The sequence below is a fragment of the Centruroides vittatus genome, unplaced genomic scaffold (assembly GCF_030686945.1).
Source record: "Centruroides vittatus isolate TY-2023 unplaced genomic scaffold, ASM3068694v2 contig_1057, whole genome shotgun sequence".
NCBI lineage: Eukaryota > Metazoa > Arthropoda > Arachnida > Scorpiones > Buthidae > Centruroides > Centruroides vittatus.
Genome location: NW_027120684.1, coordinates 1,235,732 through 1,254,433, shown reverse-complemented (window position 1 = coordinate 1,254,433; position 18,702 = coordinate 1,235,732). Strand labels below are relative to the sequence as shown.

Genomic DNA, 18,702 nt, shown 5'->3' with positions numbered 1-18,702 from the left:
TTATGTACATTTTAAAAATATTTTGGGTTATACAAATTTACTAACTCATTTGTCGTGTTTGCATTTTCCAGGACTATACAGAACATTAATTAAGAATACCGATAACATAACTGTAAGCAACAGATTGAATGGTTTGAGTGTTATATCATCAATGGTTACTTGTTCAGTTCTCGTCCAGATCAAAATATTTTCTGTCAACTTTTCTTTTTAGTGATATAAACAAAGATCAAATCTTTAGCTGTTATTAAATAAACTGATATTTTCAAATACAAAACTTATTATTTAAAAAACAAATAAAATCTTAATTAAATTCAAAATAGAAAATAAAAAAAAAACTAATATCAAACCAGTTAATATTATGTTAACCAATATTAGTACATGGGGTTATTTAAATTTTATTATAATTGTTTTTTGAGCTTCAATTTTCAATAACGTTATTGGAAACATGTATATACACAACATTTACAGTAGGTTTAAGAAACATGTACAAGAAACATTGCTGAAGAACAAAAACAAAAGGCAATGTATGTCAAATATGTTGTGTGATATTAGGATTTCAATGAATCCAAGTATAGAGTTCAATTTGGTAATTAATTATATGATATATTATCATACTTCCCAATAACTTCCATTATATATGAGTTACGATGATAAATCTACTACTAAATGCAATAAAAATACAATGAATTATTTGCTTACAATACTCTTCAATAAGGTTATATTTAAAGGACTGGATTTATTTCATTAACACACTGTATCATAATCTTCAATTGAACCATGGTAAAATAAACTGAAGAATAACTGGATAATTTATATTCAAAATATTGTCATCGTGGTTTAAAATTTTAGAAAATAGAAACTTTTCATTTTTTTTAGTTTATTTATAAATTAAAAATATTTTTAATGTTAAATTGAGAATTTTTGTTATATCTTTTACTTAGTTTTTTGAATTATAATTAATATTTATGTGAATCATTTTTAGCAGGATGGCCTATTAAACTAGGTCGAAAATGTTTGCTAAATAAAAGCAAATCCCAGCAGCCAAAAAAGTGTTTATAGAATAATTTTGAATCATTTTTCTTTGAATCAATGTTAACATAGAGTTGGCAATGACAAAAAAATAATTTTCTTGAATGCTTATTATTTTTAAATACAGTATTATAAAATATGAGTTTTACTTTATTATGTATTTTTAATGTGATAAACAGAAATTATGAAAACATTAAACTCTTTCTATAAAAAATGTCTATTCATCTAATTAATTATTCATAAATTTACATATAATTATTAAGTAATATCTACATCTTTAATACATTACAATTTGTTCTGGTCAGATTGAGGCTCTGGATCTGATTCTTTGACAGGAATAATATAAACTTTGATATATTGTTTCTTGACTACTTTCTGAACAAATTTAGCATCATTTTTAAAATTATTCTCTATTTTGCTATATACTTTTTCCTAAAATAAATAAAAATTTCATATTAATTTACAGATAATACTTTGTAACACACATTATTATTTAGATAAAGTCAACATTTTAATAACATTTCTGAAATATTTATAACATTAATTTTATGTATTTGTAAAATTTACAGTATAAAGATTTAAGAAATTTTATTAAAAAAATGAGTTATACAACAAAATATATTACAAATTATTAACTCAATTAATGAATACGATGCTCTATTTTATATAATGAAAACAGTTTAATTTATTTGCAATTTATTAACTGTAAGAAATAAATACAGTTGAAATGTTTAATATTTAAAAATTTTCTATATTATAAAAGAAAATAAAAATATGACATTTATTAAAACTCATTAAACATTAAATTAAGACAATGTCCTTGGAGAATTTAATATATTGCTGTGTGTGGATAAGCCTTGATATAAGCTATTGAGCAAAAGGGAAAAGGCATGCTTTTCAATGCTTTCAAGAAAATTAAAGTTAAAAACTCCCAAGTGACATGAGTTTTATGGAACCTTTCGTCAAAGACCACCGTGGTTCGGAGATAGTGTGCCTTGCTCATATTTGTAAGATCATTGATTTGTGTCTGAATGAGTGAAATTTTTACATAAAATAATAGCAAATTACATGTATTTATACATTTTATCTATTTATTTTCTATTAAAAATGTGCATTCTTGTCTTTGAAAATTTATTTTCAGAATTGCTGTCCATTAAAAATAAATTTAAAGTTTTTACACTGGGGAATGTAAGAATGTTATGAATAATTTGACATTTTAAGCAATTAAATAAAGTCAAATATTATTAATCATAATTAACTCCCAATATCACATTGAACTGTTGTATACTTTCTTTTCATAGTTAATAAAACATGCAAATAGTAAAAATACAATAAAATTATAATAATGTGTAAGGATAATAAGATCATAAACTGTGAAATAATTACTCAAGTTTTAAAAACAAATTTTAAAGATGAAAGTGTTTATTTTTAATAGAAAATTAATAGACAAAATATATAAATCTTTGTAATTATTTTATGTAAAGTTTCATTGATCTGGAAAAAATTGCTAATCGAAATATGAACCAGTAATCTCTCAGATATGAGCAAGGCACACTACTTCCGAACATGTGGACTTAAATGAAATGTTCAGCAAAACTTGCTCTTAAGTCACTCAGGAAAAACTATGAAGTATCTTGATTAATGCACTTGGCGGCATGGGATTGAATTCAATATTAATGAAAGAACTGAGGCAAAACTTGGAATAGAAAAAAGGAAGGAATAGAAATTAACAGGACACAGAGAATAGGAATGCTTAAGAAAAATATGAATGAAAACTGCAATTGAAAATGGAAGTTTGAGCAATCTGAAGGAGATTCATTAAGAATACCAATCCCATGTAAAAATGGAATAAGCTAAGCAAAGGAAAAAAAAAGTTATTTGAGTAAAATAAATTTTTTTTCAAAAATCCAGTTTTTTGTATCAATTTAATTATTAAAAAATAATAAATCAATAAATGAAAAAGTAAATAAATTCATATAATAAATCACTTAAATCAACAATGCTTACCATTAATTCCTTTTTTTCTTCTTCACCTGTAATTATAAGAAAAACTTCATTTTCTTCTTTTTTTAACCATCTTTCTATATTTTTTAATTTAACATTTAAATCATGATCTAAAATTTTACAAGATATAGTTATTTGTTTTTGATTCTTAGGCTTATTAATTTTATTTGATTTTTCTTTGAACATTTGATCTTTTCTAATTAATTGATAAACAGGATATCTTTTATATTGTGTTGCTTCATCATCTTTCTTTATCAATCTGAAAATATTAGATTTATTAAGACTTTTTGAAACTCTAAAATAGTTTTTTTTTGCAACATTTAAAAATATTAATTTTTGTGTATTAAATTTAATATAATTATTAAAATTCAAAATAAAGAAAAAATACTGTCATAAATATACCAAAATAAATTATGAATTATAGATTTGTCAATTTTTTATAATAATCTTGAAATTTAGAATTTTATTGAAATAAAATATAATTCCAGCAAAAAAATTAGGTTTAAGATGTTTAATACCATAAGTTATAAAACAAAGTTCATTTTTTATTTGTTTTTGCTAATACCTCAGGAAGGCCAATGAGAAATGGCTGGAAATATTTGTAACTTACGAGTTTGTGTGGTTGTATTCAGAATTGACAATTCATCCATTCATTAACTAACAGATTTCATTTTTATCACCATATGTTTTTTCTTTTAAGAAATTACAGTAATTCCTTGGTTTTCGCTGACTTTGGTTATTGTTGGTTTTGGTTTTCGTCGATTTTTTTCACAAAAAATTTGTCTCTGTTTTCACCGGCATTCTCAAATGACTTCACTGCTAATTTTGCGAAAACAAAAGGTGACCCATGCATTTTCCGACTCAGTGTGGCATTATTTCTCGTTGTGTGAACATTAGCCTGCGACAGCCCACCACTGACCAACATTTCCATTCCCTGAACACTGGGAGTTCGGTCCTGGGTTCGTGCTTCGCCAGGGCGAGCTGGCATGTGAAGTTTTCCGGCTTTTCTCCACGTCCGTAACGCCTGAATAGGGGACAGTTACCCTTAAACGGATTTCCAGAAGGCATTATTCCCCTCAATACGACCATCATAAATGCATACTACTACTATTACATGACAATTACATCACACTTTACCATGGGGTGATATAGGCTAGAACCTCATGTCGAACTAGCTTCTACAAGACAAGACATTATCCCACATGTCTAGCTGAACAATTCCATTGCTTTCATCTTAATGCTAATTATTTTCTTTAATCTTAATACTTTTATCTTTATGCTAATTAGTCTTTTATGTTAATTTCTTATTGCTTTTAGTATTTAACACTATATTAATTCTCTATAAAATGTTTTTCTGGTATGTATTTTGGAGTGTTTAGAACGAATTAATTAGATTTACATTGATTCATATGGAAATGATTGCCTCAGTTTTGGATTTCGCTGATTGTTTTCAGATGGATTATCGACAAAAACCGAGGTATCACTGTATTAACAAAATACAATTCAGTACTATAGTATATTAATACTCAGTGTTGTAACTAGTTATTCCTGTGCCCTGTGCAAGAATTTGCATTTAGGCTCCTTAATTAATTAGGTTTGCGAAAATAATAAAACAAATACATGCATTTTGGGTCCTGTGCAGGTGAACCTGTTGCACCTGCCTAGTTATGACACTGTTAATACTGAAAAATTTATGGTTACAGATTGACAACTTAACAGACATTCATAATTTATATATATATATATATATATATATATATATATTGTGAATATGTGCATTAAAAATGTTCAACTAAAGATAGATTCCATAAATGATGAATCATCGAGACTAATTATGATCATTAAATGTAAAGTGACATTAAATGCAAAAATTTATCATATGTAATATTAAGAGTGATAAACTTATAAAATCATCATGACGTAACTAAAATGATATGTATAAAATAATACTCGTGTTAAAAATATTAAAAAGCATAAAAATAAAGTAAAAACTTAATGTTTTATTCCCAAAATATGTATTTATACTGCTATTGGTAAAAAACAAAAACTGAATTTTAAAGTGGCAAATGAATATTTTAAATTCTAGTTATATTACTGTTTAAACTTTTATACAGTAGACCCCCATAACACGGGTTCATATAACACAGTGAAAAAATTGCAATCGGGTTCATATAACACGATAAAACGTCATTGCCAACTTGTGTTTGTGACAGGATTGGTCGAATCTGGACCAATAGCGGATATTGTACAAACCGTTGAGTTTAAACGACACTGGACCTACTAAAAAACATTTATTATTACAACGGCCATAAAAATTATATTTTTATCAATGATGTCTCCAAAGTTAAATTATTTTTCTTTGAAAAATTTGCTGATCAGGAAACGCGCCCGCCATTCGTTGAGCCGCTCCGCAACAAAAACAAGCTTAAGCAACAGCGTCGTCGAACGGTGCACATTCGGTAAGTAATCTTATAATTGTTTGTTTATAGCATAGTTTATGTGGATTATACCCAAAAAATTATACGTGTTTTGGAAATGTTGAATCAAATTAGTCTAGAACAGATTAATTTTATGGAAGAAAACCTTTCAAACAGCTGTATCTCCTAAACTGCACACGTGCTGGGCTGTGATTGGCTCATGTATTTAAGTGATTCATACAACACTGATTCATATAATACGAACGTATCTACTGTGTTATAGGGGAGTCTACTGTATAAGAACATTTAAATAAGCTAGATAATGGACAAAAATAAAATAAAAATAAATCTTCTGTAATGAAAATAGCACTCTCTTCCTTAATTGGTATTTTCACTAAGTAGATATATTTATGTATTTTGTTATTTATTGTATAAGCAACCAGATCATAATGAGCATCATCACTTTTGTGGCACATAATAATCCACTGCCGTGTTCTATGCATGGACATTTATAAGCCACACACTATAGAACTTACACTAGCCATCTGAAATGAACGATGAAATATAATGCACTGTACAACTTCAAATAAACTTTTGGAAGTGATAAGATTTTCAGACCACCTTGTAAAAGTATTTAAAAGTGACTGCTTTCAAAATAAGCCCCTTCCTTAACTATAAATTTTCACACACTAAACAGTTATGCATCCCATTCTACATTGTCTTCTTGTGTGCAATTCTCACAGTACTTTCTACTTCATCTGCTGATTTAAATCTACAACTCTTCAGTAAAGCTTTCATTTTGATGAAAACTATGGACAAAAGAAAGGTTATGGGAAAAGTTATTTTGCCAGATATTCACTAACCAGGAGAGTACTGTACAATGTGATGATTGTTGCTTGCTAGATTTGAGGCAGGTTTCATCTTGTGTCATGGAGACAATCAACAATGTCAGTGTAAGACTCCTTGTTAACAGACCTGTTGTTGGGAAGAAACTTGTAATGCACTAGGCCTTTCATATCCAAATGTGCTGCAATGAAAACACACTGTAACGATTGCATTCAAGAAAGTAACAGAGTGGGCTGTAAGACTCTTTTAATAAATGGTACAAGCATTGGCAAAGTGTATAGTTACAGAATCTGAAGGTGATCTTCTGATTCAGTAACTACACACTTCAGGGGTTCAGGTTATTCTGAAGGGGATCTTCTGTAAATACTGGTACTATTAGTATAATAAAAATTGTATGTGGTAGTCGAAAATAAACCAAACTTAAACGTAAGCTTTTTTACAATAAAATATTAAATTTTATTGCTATTCTTCTATTAAATCGGTGATTAGTTAAGTGTTTTGAGAAAGAAACACAAAAATCATTATTCTCAATCCCTATATTGAATAAAATTTTACATTTCTTCATATAAATTTAAACATTTGATTCGAAAAAGGCTAAATTTGCACAACCTCAATGCCAAAATCATTGAGATTTAAAAAAATTAATTTTGCTTAAACTGATTTCATTAATGTATCAATATTAATGAACTGCATTATTATTCAGTTATTTATTTGTGATGCTTCAACTGCTACAATTTTTTGTAGCAGTTGAAGCAAATTATTTAATACAAATTATTACTTGCTAATTATTATTGTTACAAGCAAAGTTAAATAAATATATAAAAATTTTTAAAGACAATTTTATTTTAGAATAAAATTTAGCATAAAACATTAGTTATTGTTTAAATATAATTCTTAAATTAATCTTTTCCAAAACAATTTTTTTCCCACTTCTCTCTGGTATACTTGAATAAGTAGCAATTATTTATAGCTTTATTTAGCAGTATGAATAAAAATCATACACATATACATTACAATTATTCAAGCATTATATTGTGAATTTTATATATTTAGTATTTATAAAATTTATACTTTTCTTATATATATATCCTAAATGACCATTTTTATAAAACATTCCTTAAATGATAAATTTGAATTAAAATCTTATTGCAATATCAAACTTTAAAAATAAATGCAAACTGATATTTTTTAATACTCTTTTCTACATAGTATATTTTTGAAATTGCTACAAATTAGAAATGAGACATTTGTTAGTTCTAATATTAATGGAGGTTAAGAATACTATTGATTCTTTATTTCCTAATAAATAATTGTTATTCACTTCAACTATTATATTCTAACTAAAAATAATTATGCACTTTTTAGTTGTTTATATAAAAATAATTTATGCTTCATGTATTTTCTTAACTTTCTAAAATGCTTTAAATATAAACTGTTCTAAGCATATGTCATTTACATGGACAGATAAAAGCAACTTTTTCAATCATTATCATTAAAAAAAATGACATCTGATCCATTAGATCACTCTTACTAGCAATTTAGTTCCACATTTCAAAATAGAAATAATGATTTTTAGTTCTAAATTATATACTATTATTATTGCTTAAAACCTTAGATGTAATTAGCTACATGTTACTCCAGCTGTGCAGAACTGTAGTTAAATCAAAACAGTACATTGTAGATTACAGGAATATTTATTTTATCTCATATTTACAATTTATAATTTTATTCTCATTTCACATAATAATGTACTCTAATATTCACTTAATATAGTATATCAAATTTACAGTTAAATTATTTTCTCACATCTTCAATGATTATTTTATTTATCCAGTTTGCCTAAATAAAAATAAATCTTAATTAAGATATTAACATTGAAATTAGTCATCAATATTAATTAAAACAAAAATATTTTTAAACCCATATATTAACAACTTATTAATATCAAGCTTTAGCAACAAATGCAGCAGGACCTTTGGAAATACCAGTAGTTTCCTTCTCGAGCTGCCGACCAAGATATTCCCAGTTATATACCATTAATTTCTGCACACACAATAGTGCTTGATATCGAACATTGGGATCCGTATGCGTTAACAACTGCATAACTAATTGCTTTCCACCCAATTTTTCTATCACTTGCTTTCCACGAGGATAATGCCGAACGTATTCTCCAATATCGTGAGCGGCAACACTCAATACTAAAGGATCTGTGCTTATTTCTAAAAGTCGAATAAGAATCTTCAACAATTCGTAATTTTTCTCGTTCAACCTGAAGGCATTCTCTCTCCAAAACTTGGCCGAATTATGAACCGGACTCCATTCCAAGCGAGTCGACATCAATTCGGACGAATACTCGTCAAATGAACTTAGATCTTGCACACTAGCTTGTAAAGTTTCATTTAAGAATTTTATATCTTCTTCAATATCCGGATCGTCACACTTACGTCCTTGTAAAATTTCCAATTGTTTTAACACCTTACACTGTACCATCGCAATGGCATTATCTCTGCTGCTCTCAGAATTATCCGGTTTTTCGATCAAATTACGAAAAGTGGCCAAAATAACTCTCCACACTTTTTCTTTCGCCGACTCGCTGAGAATATCCGACAAAATCGGAATCACTTTATATTTGAACATTTTTTCGGCCAAGAAGCCATTAAAAGTCATCACCCAAAGGCAAAAGATCAGCTGATACTGAATTTGGAAATCCACCTTGCCTGCCAGCACCGTGACGATGGTGGAAACTCCATCGACGGTGACGAAAATCATCCTGTACTCGTCTATACGAAGCATCATCTGCAGGCAGCGAGCGACGGACTGTATGTACTCGTTTCCCGGTATTCGCAACTGATCCTTTAACCAAGTGAGATACAGGTGAAGATCCGATCCGTCCATTAACTCGTGACTCCAACAGGCCATTTTGGCTATGATTCTGCCAGTCATGTTCGTGATGAAGGGATCCTGTCGGCTCAGTAAATTTGTAAAATTCTTCCAAACGGATTCGTGTTTACGCTTTGCGTAATCCTTAAATATTTCGACTCGTGACTTATCCTCTTGAAACATATCGTCGATCATAACAAGGACTCGCTGTAACGTTTGTTCTTTAGATATGTGATGTATCAAATTAAGAAATGTCCGTACGCATTTAGTTGGGTTTTCTTTTAGTAGTTGCTGTCGTTTCTCGGGTAGCGAGGAATCGAACTCTACGATAAGGTTGTAATCGTCTTCCGAGATCATCTGAATTTGCAAATACGACTGCCAGCTAACAGTTAGCGATCGAATTTCGTTAGCTTTTTGTTGAAGAACGCTGGTAGCAGCGTACATTCCGCCTTTCTCGATATCGTCCGGCAACGAGGAGAGCACAGAGTTATACTTCGACGACAGATCCATCTTGAAAACAAACTTTATTGCCTACCGCTCCCACAACTTGCACTCCGTCACGTGAATTACGTTTAACGAGTATGACGTCATACACTGCAATGGCGTACCAGCCGATACGAGATTATTTCTCGAAACGATTTATAAAATGTCATCATTTAACGGAATAAACGTTTATTTAATTTTAAATATATTATTTTGATAAAAGTTTTATTATTTTTGATAATAATTACTAAAATTTCTTTTTATAATAATTTTATTACGTTTTATCGTTTCCGATAATTAAAAAAAAAAAAAATTCAAAATTGTATTAAGATAAATTCTTTAAGATTATATTTATATCGAAATAAATTAAATTTATTAATTGATTAGTTCTGACAATGTTTAGAAACCGACGGAAATGTCGGACCAGCCCCTTCCCCCGCACTCGGGTTAAGCCAGCCCACAATGGGCCGGGGTTGGACCCATATTTTCTTATGTTTAACATGTTAAAAGTCATCATTGGTGCACCCAAAGGGGTCTCGACACCCTCCAAAGAAAAAGGAAAACAAACACTAGAAAACAATCCAAAAATCTTTATTTAAAATTCATGTTTTAATTTACATGGTGTTGTGTTTGTTTGTTAATTTATGGAATGCAACACTTGGGCGATCTGCCTAGGGGGATGCCTTTTAAGGGTAACTGGCCACTATTCTGGCGTTACAGACGCGGAGAAAACCCGGAAAACTCCACGTGGCAGGCCCGTCCTGGCCGGGTGCCAACCCACAACTGAACTACCGGTGTTCGGGGAACAGAACCGCTTGGCCACTGGTGGACCTGTATGGTGTTATGACTTTTGTTTCTATACTACTTATGAATTAGTGCTCACTTACGGTGAAAATTTTATCGAATTCGCATTAAAAGTTTAGTCGTTCAACTCAGCTTCCCCAAAATTAGATCCCGAGTGTCCTACTGAAAGTCAATTGTTTACAATGGTTTTTAACAAGTTTATGTAACAGTTTACAGTTTGGGTACTATACATTTTCAAAGAAAAGTTAAATATAAATGTACAGTACATACAGTATTATTTAATTATATATTTTATATAATAAGTTACTGTCTACTGGAGTAACATAATAGTTTTTTTAAACATTAACAGAAATATATATATATATATATATAAGTAATTGTAATATTCATGGTTCAGTTATTTTCAGTTGTATGCATAATTTTTATTTATGTAAATAAAAATTATGCATATTCATTATATTTTATTCTAATAATTTCAATGACTTGTATTTTTTATTTATGTTGATCATATTTACAGAGAACATTATTATGACAAATATATCTTTTATAGAATTGTATTGTATAGAAATTGTACAGAAATATCAGCATGTATTATTAAACATATTTTTAAATTAAAATATAAAGGTTAAACTAATAAAAAAACCAGTCTAAAATGTTTTAAAAATACATACATATAAAAATATATATAATATAACATGAGACATGTAACTTAAAATATTTTGCCAAATGTTCCAGTTATGAGATTTGCTTTTGTAAATTAATGATATAATTGAGAAGTCAACTTAATGACTGTTAAATAACTAAATTTGATGACTAAAATAATTTAAATAATATTTTAAAATAATTAATCCAAAAAATACCAAAAAATTCTTTTTTATTTAAAAAAATATGATAATCTGACGTATTTTCATATTTTTCTTATTTAATATATTTTACTTTTAGAATCAATTTACACACAACAGTGATGTGCCGGCACAGTGCAGTAAGCATCAATAAATATCACACATAGCCAATCAGAATTTCATGTACGACACTTGTATGATTGACAGAATACAGATCACGTGTGGTAGATGAAACTCTGATTGGCTATGTGTGATATTTATCGATGTTCATGCACCAAATGGTCACTGTGCCGGCACGTCACTATTGTGTGTAAATCGACCCTTAAACTTTCAATTCTGGATAGGTAACATAGCACACCTATTTTCAATTAGGGATTACCAACTTTCTAGTACAAAAAAGGACATTTTTCTGACCATAAATTATAAAATGTTAAGTAGATGATAAATAACTTTTAAATTCAATTTTTAAATTATTACCAAATGTTTGTACAATGCCATCCTAATTGAGTCCCTAATTCTTAATTGCTTGTCCGACTCTGATTAATAGTAGGTAGTCATTTTCTTCCGTTACTCTAATGAATCATAAAGATGAAACTATTACTTTATAATAAGAAAATAAAATATTGGATCATCATCTGCCAGTAATATTTCAGAGAGAAAAAATAGAATTAAACAAAAGATTAAAATTGTACTCAAAGGATGTCATTATTGATAAAATGAGGATGGGAAGACAATACAATTCAACAGAGGGTAGTCGGCAACTGTATTACCAATAAAAGTGCACTTATTTTGTCATCAATAATGAATTTTCTGGTTTCAATTTTTTTAATATAGAATAAATAATTTTATTTGTTTTATTTAATAGACAATGTGATATATCTTACAGTGGTAGTTATTATTATCTTGTAAAAGATTGAATAATTTACTGTATGTATTATATGCTAACATAATAATTTTCCTTTATAAAATTACTATTTATTTTGTTGAAATGAAAATAAATAATATGAACAATTACTTATTGTGACATTTTTAATTTAAATATATGCTCTCCACCTCAAATTAGTAGTAGCTTGCCCTTGTACATCATATTTCTCCTTTAACAATAGGTCATCTATCTAATACCTTTCAGGAGAAAATATTTGAATTAAAATAACATGACTTTGTATAAGAAGTTTATCTATAGTTAATCAATACCTCCTGCACCTATGCTTTTCATTTATCTAACACTGTTCTTGAGATTAAGGAAGAACAGACAGATAAACAACAGTAAAAATTTATGTCTATAATTTTTTCAAATTGCAGTCCAATAAGAGTATATATAACTAATTGATGCTATCAAAAACTGTTTACTGTTTAACTGTTTACTTGTTTCATTTGTATGATTTTAAATCATATGTAAAAATAAAATTTTTCTACCTTTCTGTTTTTTCTTCTAAATTATCAAGAGTCTTTAATAGAAGAACCAGTTTGCCTATGATTCTCTCTGTGATTTCAATAATTTCATAGTAGTAATTTTTGATTCATTTAGTAAACAAAGATAAACTAATACCATGCTTAAAAATAATTTTTCCCAAGTGACAAGAACAGAATAGGATCTGTTCTATTATATAGTTTCTGTTTCGAGCAGGAAACACACAATGCTGATAAATATTGAACTTAATTGTACTATGAAGATAGATTATCACAACATGCAAGATCCTCTTATGCCATGGTTCTAGTATTCATGAAATTTTCCTTCTGATTTGAGGCGCAATGAGATCAAGGATAGTGCCCAATGATTCACACCTGATCCGATAAATTCTCCTCAACACATAATATCAAAGTTTTAAGTGATGGAAACCCATATGGTTAGAAATGAAAGACTGGTCATGGAAAATAATATAGAATTTTCCCAACATCTTTAATATGTATTTCATCTGTGACACCATAGAAAGACAACCAGATTTTAATCTTCATAGAATAGTGGTTATTAATCTGGGATGCAAGACACCTTCTCTGGAACAAAATTTTCCAGAGAAGATTGAACTTTTTAAATTACTTTCTTAAACCTTTTTCACAGAAAACTGAGTCTACACAAAACTAAAATATGAAACAACACAATTTAAAAAATATTTATTAAAATGTATAATTATTTATTTTTCTTTAATGTTATATCATATTTAAAAGTTTTATATTGAAGAATAAACTCTTTTTAATTAATAAAACTGTACTTATAGTTAAGGTTGTCCATTTTCTCATATGTATCTCCTTAAATAATAAAAGAATAAAACAACAATTTTTTAATTAGAGTGCAAAAGTGCAAAACCAGCAAACTTTTAAACTTTTTAAAAAGTTTAAAAGTTTGCTGATTTTATATTATTGTTTTAAAAATCTTTTAAATTTTCATTAGTTCTATTAAAGTATGATTTTAGTTTACTCTCTTCATTTATAAAAATAATATTTTCTGTGATTTGTTTCTTTTCTAGCTTCAAAATTTGTAAATTTATATTTGTTCTTTAATAAATTGATAGTTTTCTTTATTCAATTGATATCTGTTCTGAAGACAAGAATAAATCTTAACAACGATGGAATGTTACCTGCTAAAAAAATTTTCATGATATCTGAGGATAGTTTTCTTTAATTATAATAGAATATTTGGCAAAATTAATACAAATTACCTTTTGATTAAAAATGTACTTATCAATGCTCTTTCATTCTTACTGTTTGTAATTTTTTGGTCTGCAATTTGAAAAAATTGTAGACCTATAAATTTCCACTGTCATCCATCTGTTTTTCTTTAATCTTGAGAACAGAGTTAGATAGATGAAATCCAAGACCAGATATGGAAAGCTTAGGGGCAGGAGACCCAATTAACTGTATATGAACTTCTCATGCAAACCAGAAGTCACATTATTTCAATTCAAAAATTTTCCTCTGTAAGAAGTTAGACAGATGATGGCATGACTGTTGCTAACAGAAAAAGTATGATGTACAAGAGCAAGACTCTACTAATTTGAGGTGGAGAGCATATAATTTAAATTAAACAAATTAAAAATTTCAGCCCAGCATTGTGATGATGTCACAATAAATAATTGCTCATTAAATTTATTTTCTTTATTACATCATTAATTAATGACAGAATAAAAGTAACGCATTAATTTCAAACCTTAGATAGAACACAAGATAATGAAACTGTTAATAATTATTACAGTTATAGCACAGTACATATAAAAACAAAATTGACATACAGCCATTCCTCACTTAATGATCAACCTGTTTAATGACTGCTCGGACTTAGGGCCAGCTCTCCCGCATGGGGAATCACCTTTCTTCATTATGTTTCCACAGTTGGTTAGTATTCACTATATGAAACATTTACAATTTCCAAGACTATCCCTTTTATTTATAAATGGGTACTTTATTGCACATCCCATCTGAAGGATTCAATGACTAAAATATTAATCTGAATATCTTTTTTTTTCATGATTGAACGTTAATTTCTTTGGTAAATCATTTTTATAATTTTGCTGATTGTACTTTTACATTCTGTAATATGTAATAGATGCAAATTAAAACAAAGTTATCAAGTTGGAGTTTCCTTTAGATCTTTTCTTTATCTACAATAAATAAAAATGATTAAGCTCCTCCTTTAACTACCAAATCTGTTTAACAATATAGTCATAGGAACAGAACCCTCTTATTATGGGAGGAATGGCTGTAAAGATATAATTTACATGGTGGAAAAACTATTCTAATTTATGCTTTTCTCATTGTATTATTACTCTTTTCTTTACTTCTCATTTGCACAAGCAAACATTTTCATGTTACACAATCATCATTTAAAGATTATAAACATAATATTCTGTGGAATGTTAAAAGAAAAAATATATATACATACATATATAGTTATAGTTATTTTAAAATAACTTTGAAGAGATGGGAATTTCTTTTCAGAGCCATACAAAAACAAACAAGAAAATAACTGTCTATTGGCATTAGTTTGACTTTAATACCAAAAAACCCACTAGTACTTTCAATACTGTATTGTATTAATGTCATCTTCTGGCTAGTCAGATTTTAAAGGCTTTTAAAACAAAAATTTATGTATCTATGTATGTTCTAGGTTTGATTTGAAGATAATATTAATACAATATTGAAAGCATTGTACTAGTAAGCTTTTTCTTGTTTTGTTGATAATTTTCAGCATATAGTGTGCAAGTACTTTGGAACCATATACAATACATTACAATTCCATTTTCAAGTAAATTGATCTATATATATATTTAAATATAAATTACCAACTAAATACTGAAATTTACATTTAATAAGACTTACTTCATGTCTTTTTTATTTGCTAATAATTCTGCTTCAGATTTCATCCTAATTCCTAAGACTTTATCGTCGTGACCCAAAAGAATTATTTTTTCGGAATCTTTATCTTCATTACTAGCTTTCGAATAGTTTACGCAACCGGTGGATAAATTATTAAAAATTTGTCGAAGTATCGGCACGCTTATCCTCGATAATTCTCGAGTTAAATATATACATCTTGTTAAATGAAAATTTTTCTTTAGCTGAAATATAAAATCATTAAAGAATTAATTTATTATTTAAATATATTATAATCAATAAAAGACAACACCTAAAAAACTTCCAGCAATAAATTAATTTAATAATAACGTTTTTGACTATCTTAAATAGCCATCTTCAGTTAAACAAAAATGTTATTATTAATTAAATTAATTTATTGCTGGAAGTTTTTAAGGTGTCTTTTATTGGTTTATTGTTCCAGTAAGTTGTTCGTTTGTTAAATATATTATTGTCATTATTATTTATAATGATCAATATTAAGTTTTTTATCATAGTAAATTAACTATATAAGTCTATACTTGTTGAATATATACTGTAGACAATTTCGAAACACTACATTTAAAATGTTTTTTTTTTCTTTTTATTCTATTTTGGTAAATTAATTTGAAATGTCATTGAATTTATTTTTAAGATTAACCACAACTGATATAAAATAATTTAAATGATTCATTTTCAAATTTTTGATAACTGTTGCTATGATTAAATTAACAGTACAAGCATGTGATAAGTGTTAATTTAGCAAACATTACTTTTATTTACTTTTTTAAAAAAATTGACAATTTAAAAATTATTATTAGAAAAATAAAGAATTTGAATCGATGTCAAGAAACTACTCGAGGTTAGACGTGGTAAATTTATTTTTATCACAGGATGTGTCAACAATCCAAAGCTTTTAAAGCCTTCAATAACGAACTACATTCGTTCATAATCGAGTCACGTAATAACACGTTCGTTGGCAACCGATAAATTAAACAAATATATAAACATATTTATATATTCAATTTACTCACACTAATATTATAAGTCGAAAGATATAAGAACGATCGGGAAAAAAAAGGAAAAAGTTTAGAGGACGACGTGCCATTCAGCACGTGTTTACAAACCAGTGTCGCCATCTTCTAAATATTTATAGCACACGACGGTGTGCTGTTTCGATGAAGAATTTAAAAATGTCGAAGTCATTACATAAAAGTAAGTTTAATTTTACTAATTTTTTAATAAATAAATTAATGCATGCGTTATAAAATTATTCATGCTTCTACTCATAAATCATTTATCTAATAAAGGCTCTAAAATTGAACAATTTAAATTCCCGAAATAACCGAAACAATTTAAATTTTGGATGGGTTAGAGAAAATTATTAATGGAAATAATTAAATTTATGAAATTTGCAACGTTTTAATCTTCTATTTGATACAATTTATAACCATTTGTTTTTTTAAAATTGGCATGCAACTTGAAACCCTTATACCTTATGCGAGTTGACTTTGTTTACATCTATTTCATGCAATTTTCTAATAATTATTTAGGAAAAAAAATTAATTTATTAAATTTTATACAATGTAATTGATATTTTGAGTGCAAATGCTTGTTATCTAATGTGTTACTGATAAAGTATTTTGAAATTTCTATTAGTTGTGATATTTAATCTAATGGAAAAACCAAGAAAATATTTAATTTAAAATATTTAAATTAATATTTTATAGTTTTTGTTCCCTAGAAAGAATAGCAGAAAGCTTATTTAAATTGTATATAAAGAAAAAAAATGTGTAGAAAAAAAGGAAAATTATTGGTAGATTTGAATGTAATAGATTAGTTTTTGGTAGTTTAATTGTATTAAATGGTTTTATATAAATTAAATTAAATATCATTTTAAAAAATATTTTTATTTATAATAATAATAATAATATTTTAAAACTGTTAAAGTTTATTAATGCTTTAATTCAAATTATATTAGTTGCAAAATATTTTTCCCTTTTTTTTCCAGTAATTTTCAAATTTTATTTAAATTAAATATTCTAGAATTAAATATTTACATCAATTATTTAAAGAAAGCTTTTTAAATAGTAATTAATGGTGTGTAACATTTTATTTTTTTTAAAAAAAGCTTTAATTTCTGTTTTTTTTTTGTTTTTAACTATGACGAAATTTTTTTTACTCAATTTATAAATATAAAACTCTATTCTAAAATATATGTTACCCAATATTATAATTTTATACAATACATTGCATTGTTTTGTTCTTTAGGTACTCTTCCATTAACTGGGTACCATTCAATTCAATTACAATGAATATGTTTGTACACATGTTTATACACATATTCGTTGTAATATTAAACATGTGTGAATTATAAAATAAAATATCAATTTCACTAAAACCAGTAGTAAAACTGACTGGCACCCAGTTAACTGAAAAGTACTGTTCTTTATTACCTAATAGTTATTCCTCTGTAACATTTTTGTTATTGCTGTTGTATTTTCTACTGATCATTTCCTTATAAAACACCGTCGCGGGACACTTGTGGATCCCAACCCTTTTTTCATCCCCTTACCTTCCTCTCCCCATCCCCATTCTCCCCCTTTCCCATAACACAGGTTGTATCTGTCTTACTACTACTACCTAATAGTTATTACACACTAAGGCTAAATTTCAGCATTATTCGTTGCATTTTATTCTGAATAATTTTAATAAATTATAAAATACTTTTATTTATTTAAATGTTTATCGTGTGTGTGTGTGTGTGTGTGTATGTGTCTATATATATTTTTTACATATATTCGTGGCTAAATTTAATTTCTGGCTATATTAATTAATGTGAAAAAGGTCATTTTAATTGAACTCAATTAATTTAATTTTTATATATAAAATAAAATGAAAATTGATGCGAACAGTGATAAAATAAATTGGAAACTTTAAAAAGCAAGATTTATTAAATATATTTAATTTGGATAATTGATTCTTAGAATAAAAAATGTAAATGTTTTATTTTTAGTTGAGTTATAAAAAATATCTTAATTTTCTGCAAGAGTAATTGAGAGTTTCATACT

General features: G+C 27.3%; 3 protein-coding genes across 3 annotated transcripts in view; 1 reads left to right on the top strand and 2 right to left on the bottom strand.

Moving 5' to 3' along the window:
* Window positions 1-1,238: 1,238 nt before the first annotated feature.
* mIF3 (mitochondrial translation initiation factor 3) lies at window positions 1,239-16,833 on the bottom strand. Its single transcript, XM_067266674.1, has 4 exons — window positions 16,666-16,833; window positions 15,620-15,858; window positions 3,037-3,292; window positions 1,239-1,461 (listed from the first exon to the last, which is right to left on the bottom strand). Exons 1-4 carry the CDS (start codon window positions 16,768-16,770, stop codon window positions 1,315-1,317), a joined length of 747 nt encoding a protein of 248 aa, XP_067122775.1. The 5' UTR covers window positions 16,771-16,833; the 3' UTR covers window positions 1,239-1,314.
* Window positions 7,972-9,776, bottom strand: VhaSFD (V-type proton ATPase subunit VhaSFD). The gene has a single exon (XM_067266659.1). It carries the CDS (start codon window positions 9,684-9,686, stop codon window positions 8,241-8,243), a length of 1,446 nt encoding a protein of 481 aa, XP_067122760.1. The 5' UTR covers window positions 9,687-9,776; the 3' UTR covers window positions 7,972-8,240.
* The window catches only part of LOC136972111 (protein ABHD18), a 29,929-nt gene continuing 27,952 nt past the window's right edge, over window positions 16,726-18,702 (top strand). The window contains exon 1 of the mRNA XM_067266667.1: window positions 16,726-16,846. The gene's annotated coding sequence lies outside the window, so the exon portion shown is untranslated. The remainder of the gene's footprint in view (window positions 16,847-18,702) is intronic.

Excerpts from the sequence above, each read along its gene's own strand:
- VhaSFD (XM_067266659.1), bottom strand. The coding sequence starts at position 9,686 with ATGGATCTGTCGTCGAAGTATAACTCTGTGCTCTCCTCGTTGCCGGAC.
- mIF3 (XM_067266674.1), bottom strand. The coding sequence starts at position 16,770 with ATGGCGACACTGGTTTGTAAACACGTGCTGAATGGCACGTCGTCCTCT. Across the intron at positions 15,859-16,665 it reads TTTCGACTTATAATATTAGT|CTAAAGAAAAATTTTCATTT; the intron begins GTGAGTAAATTG and ends TTTATATTTCAG. Across the intron at positions 3,293-15,619 it reads GCAAATAAAAAAGACATGAA|ATTGATAAAGAAAGATGATG; the intron begins GTAAGTCTTATT and ends TAATATTTTCAG.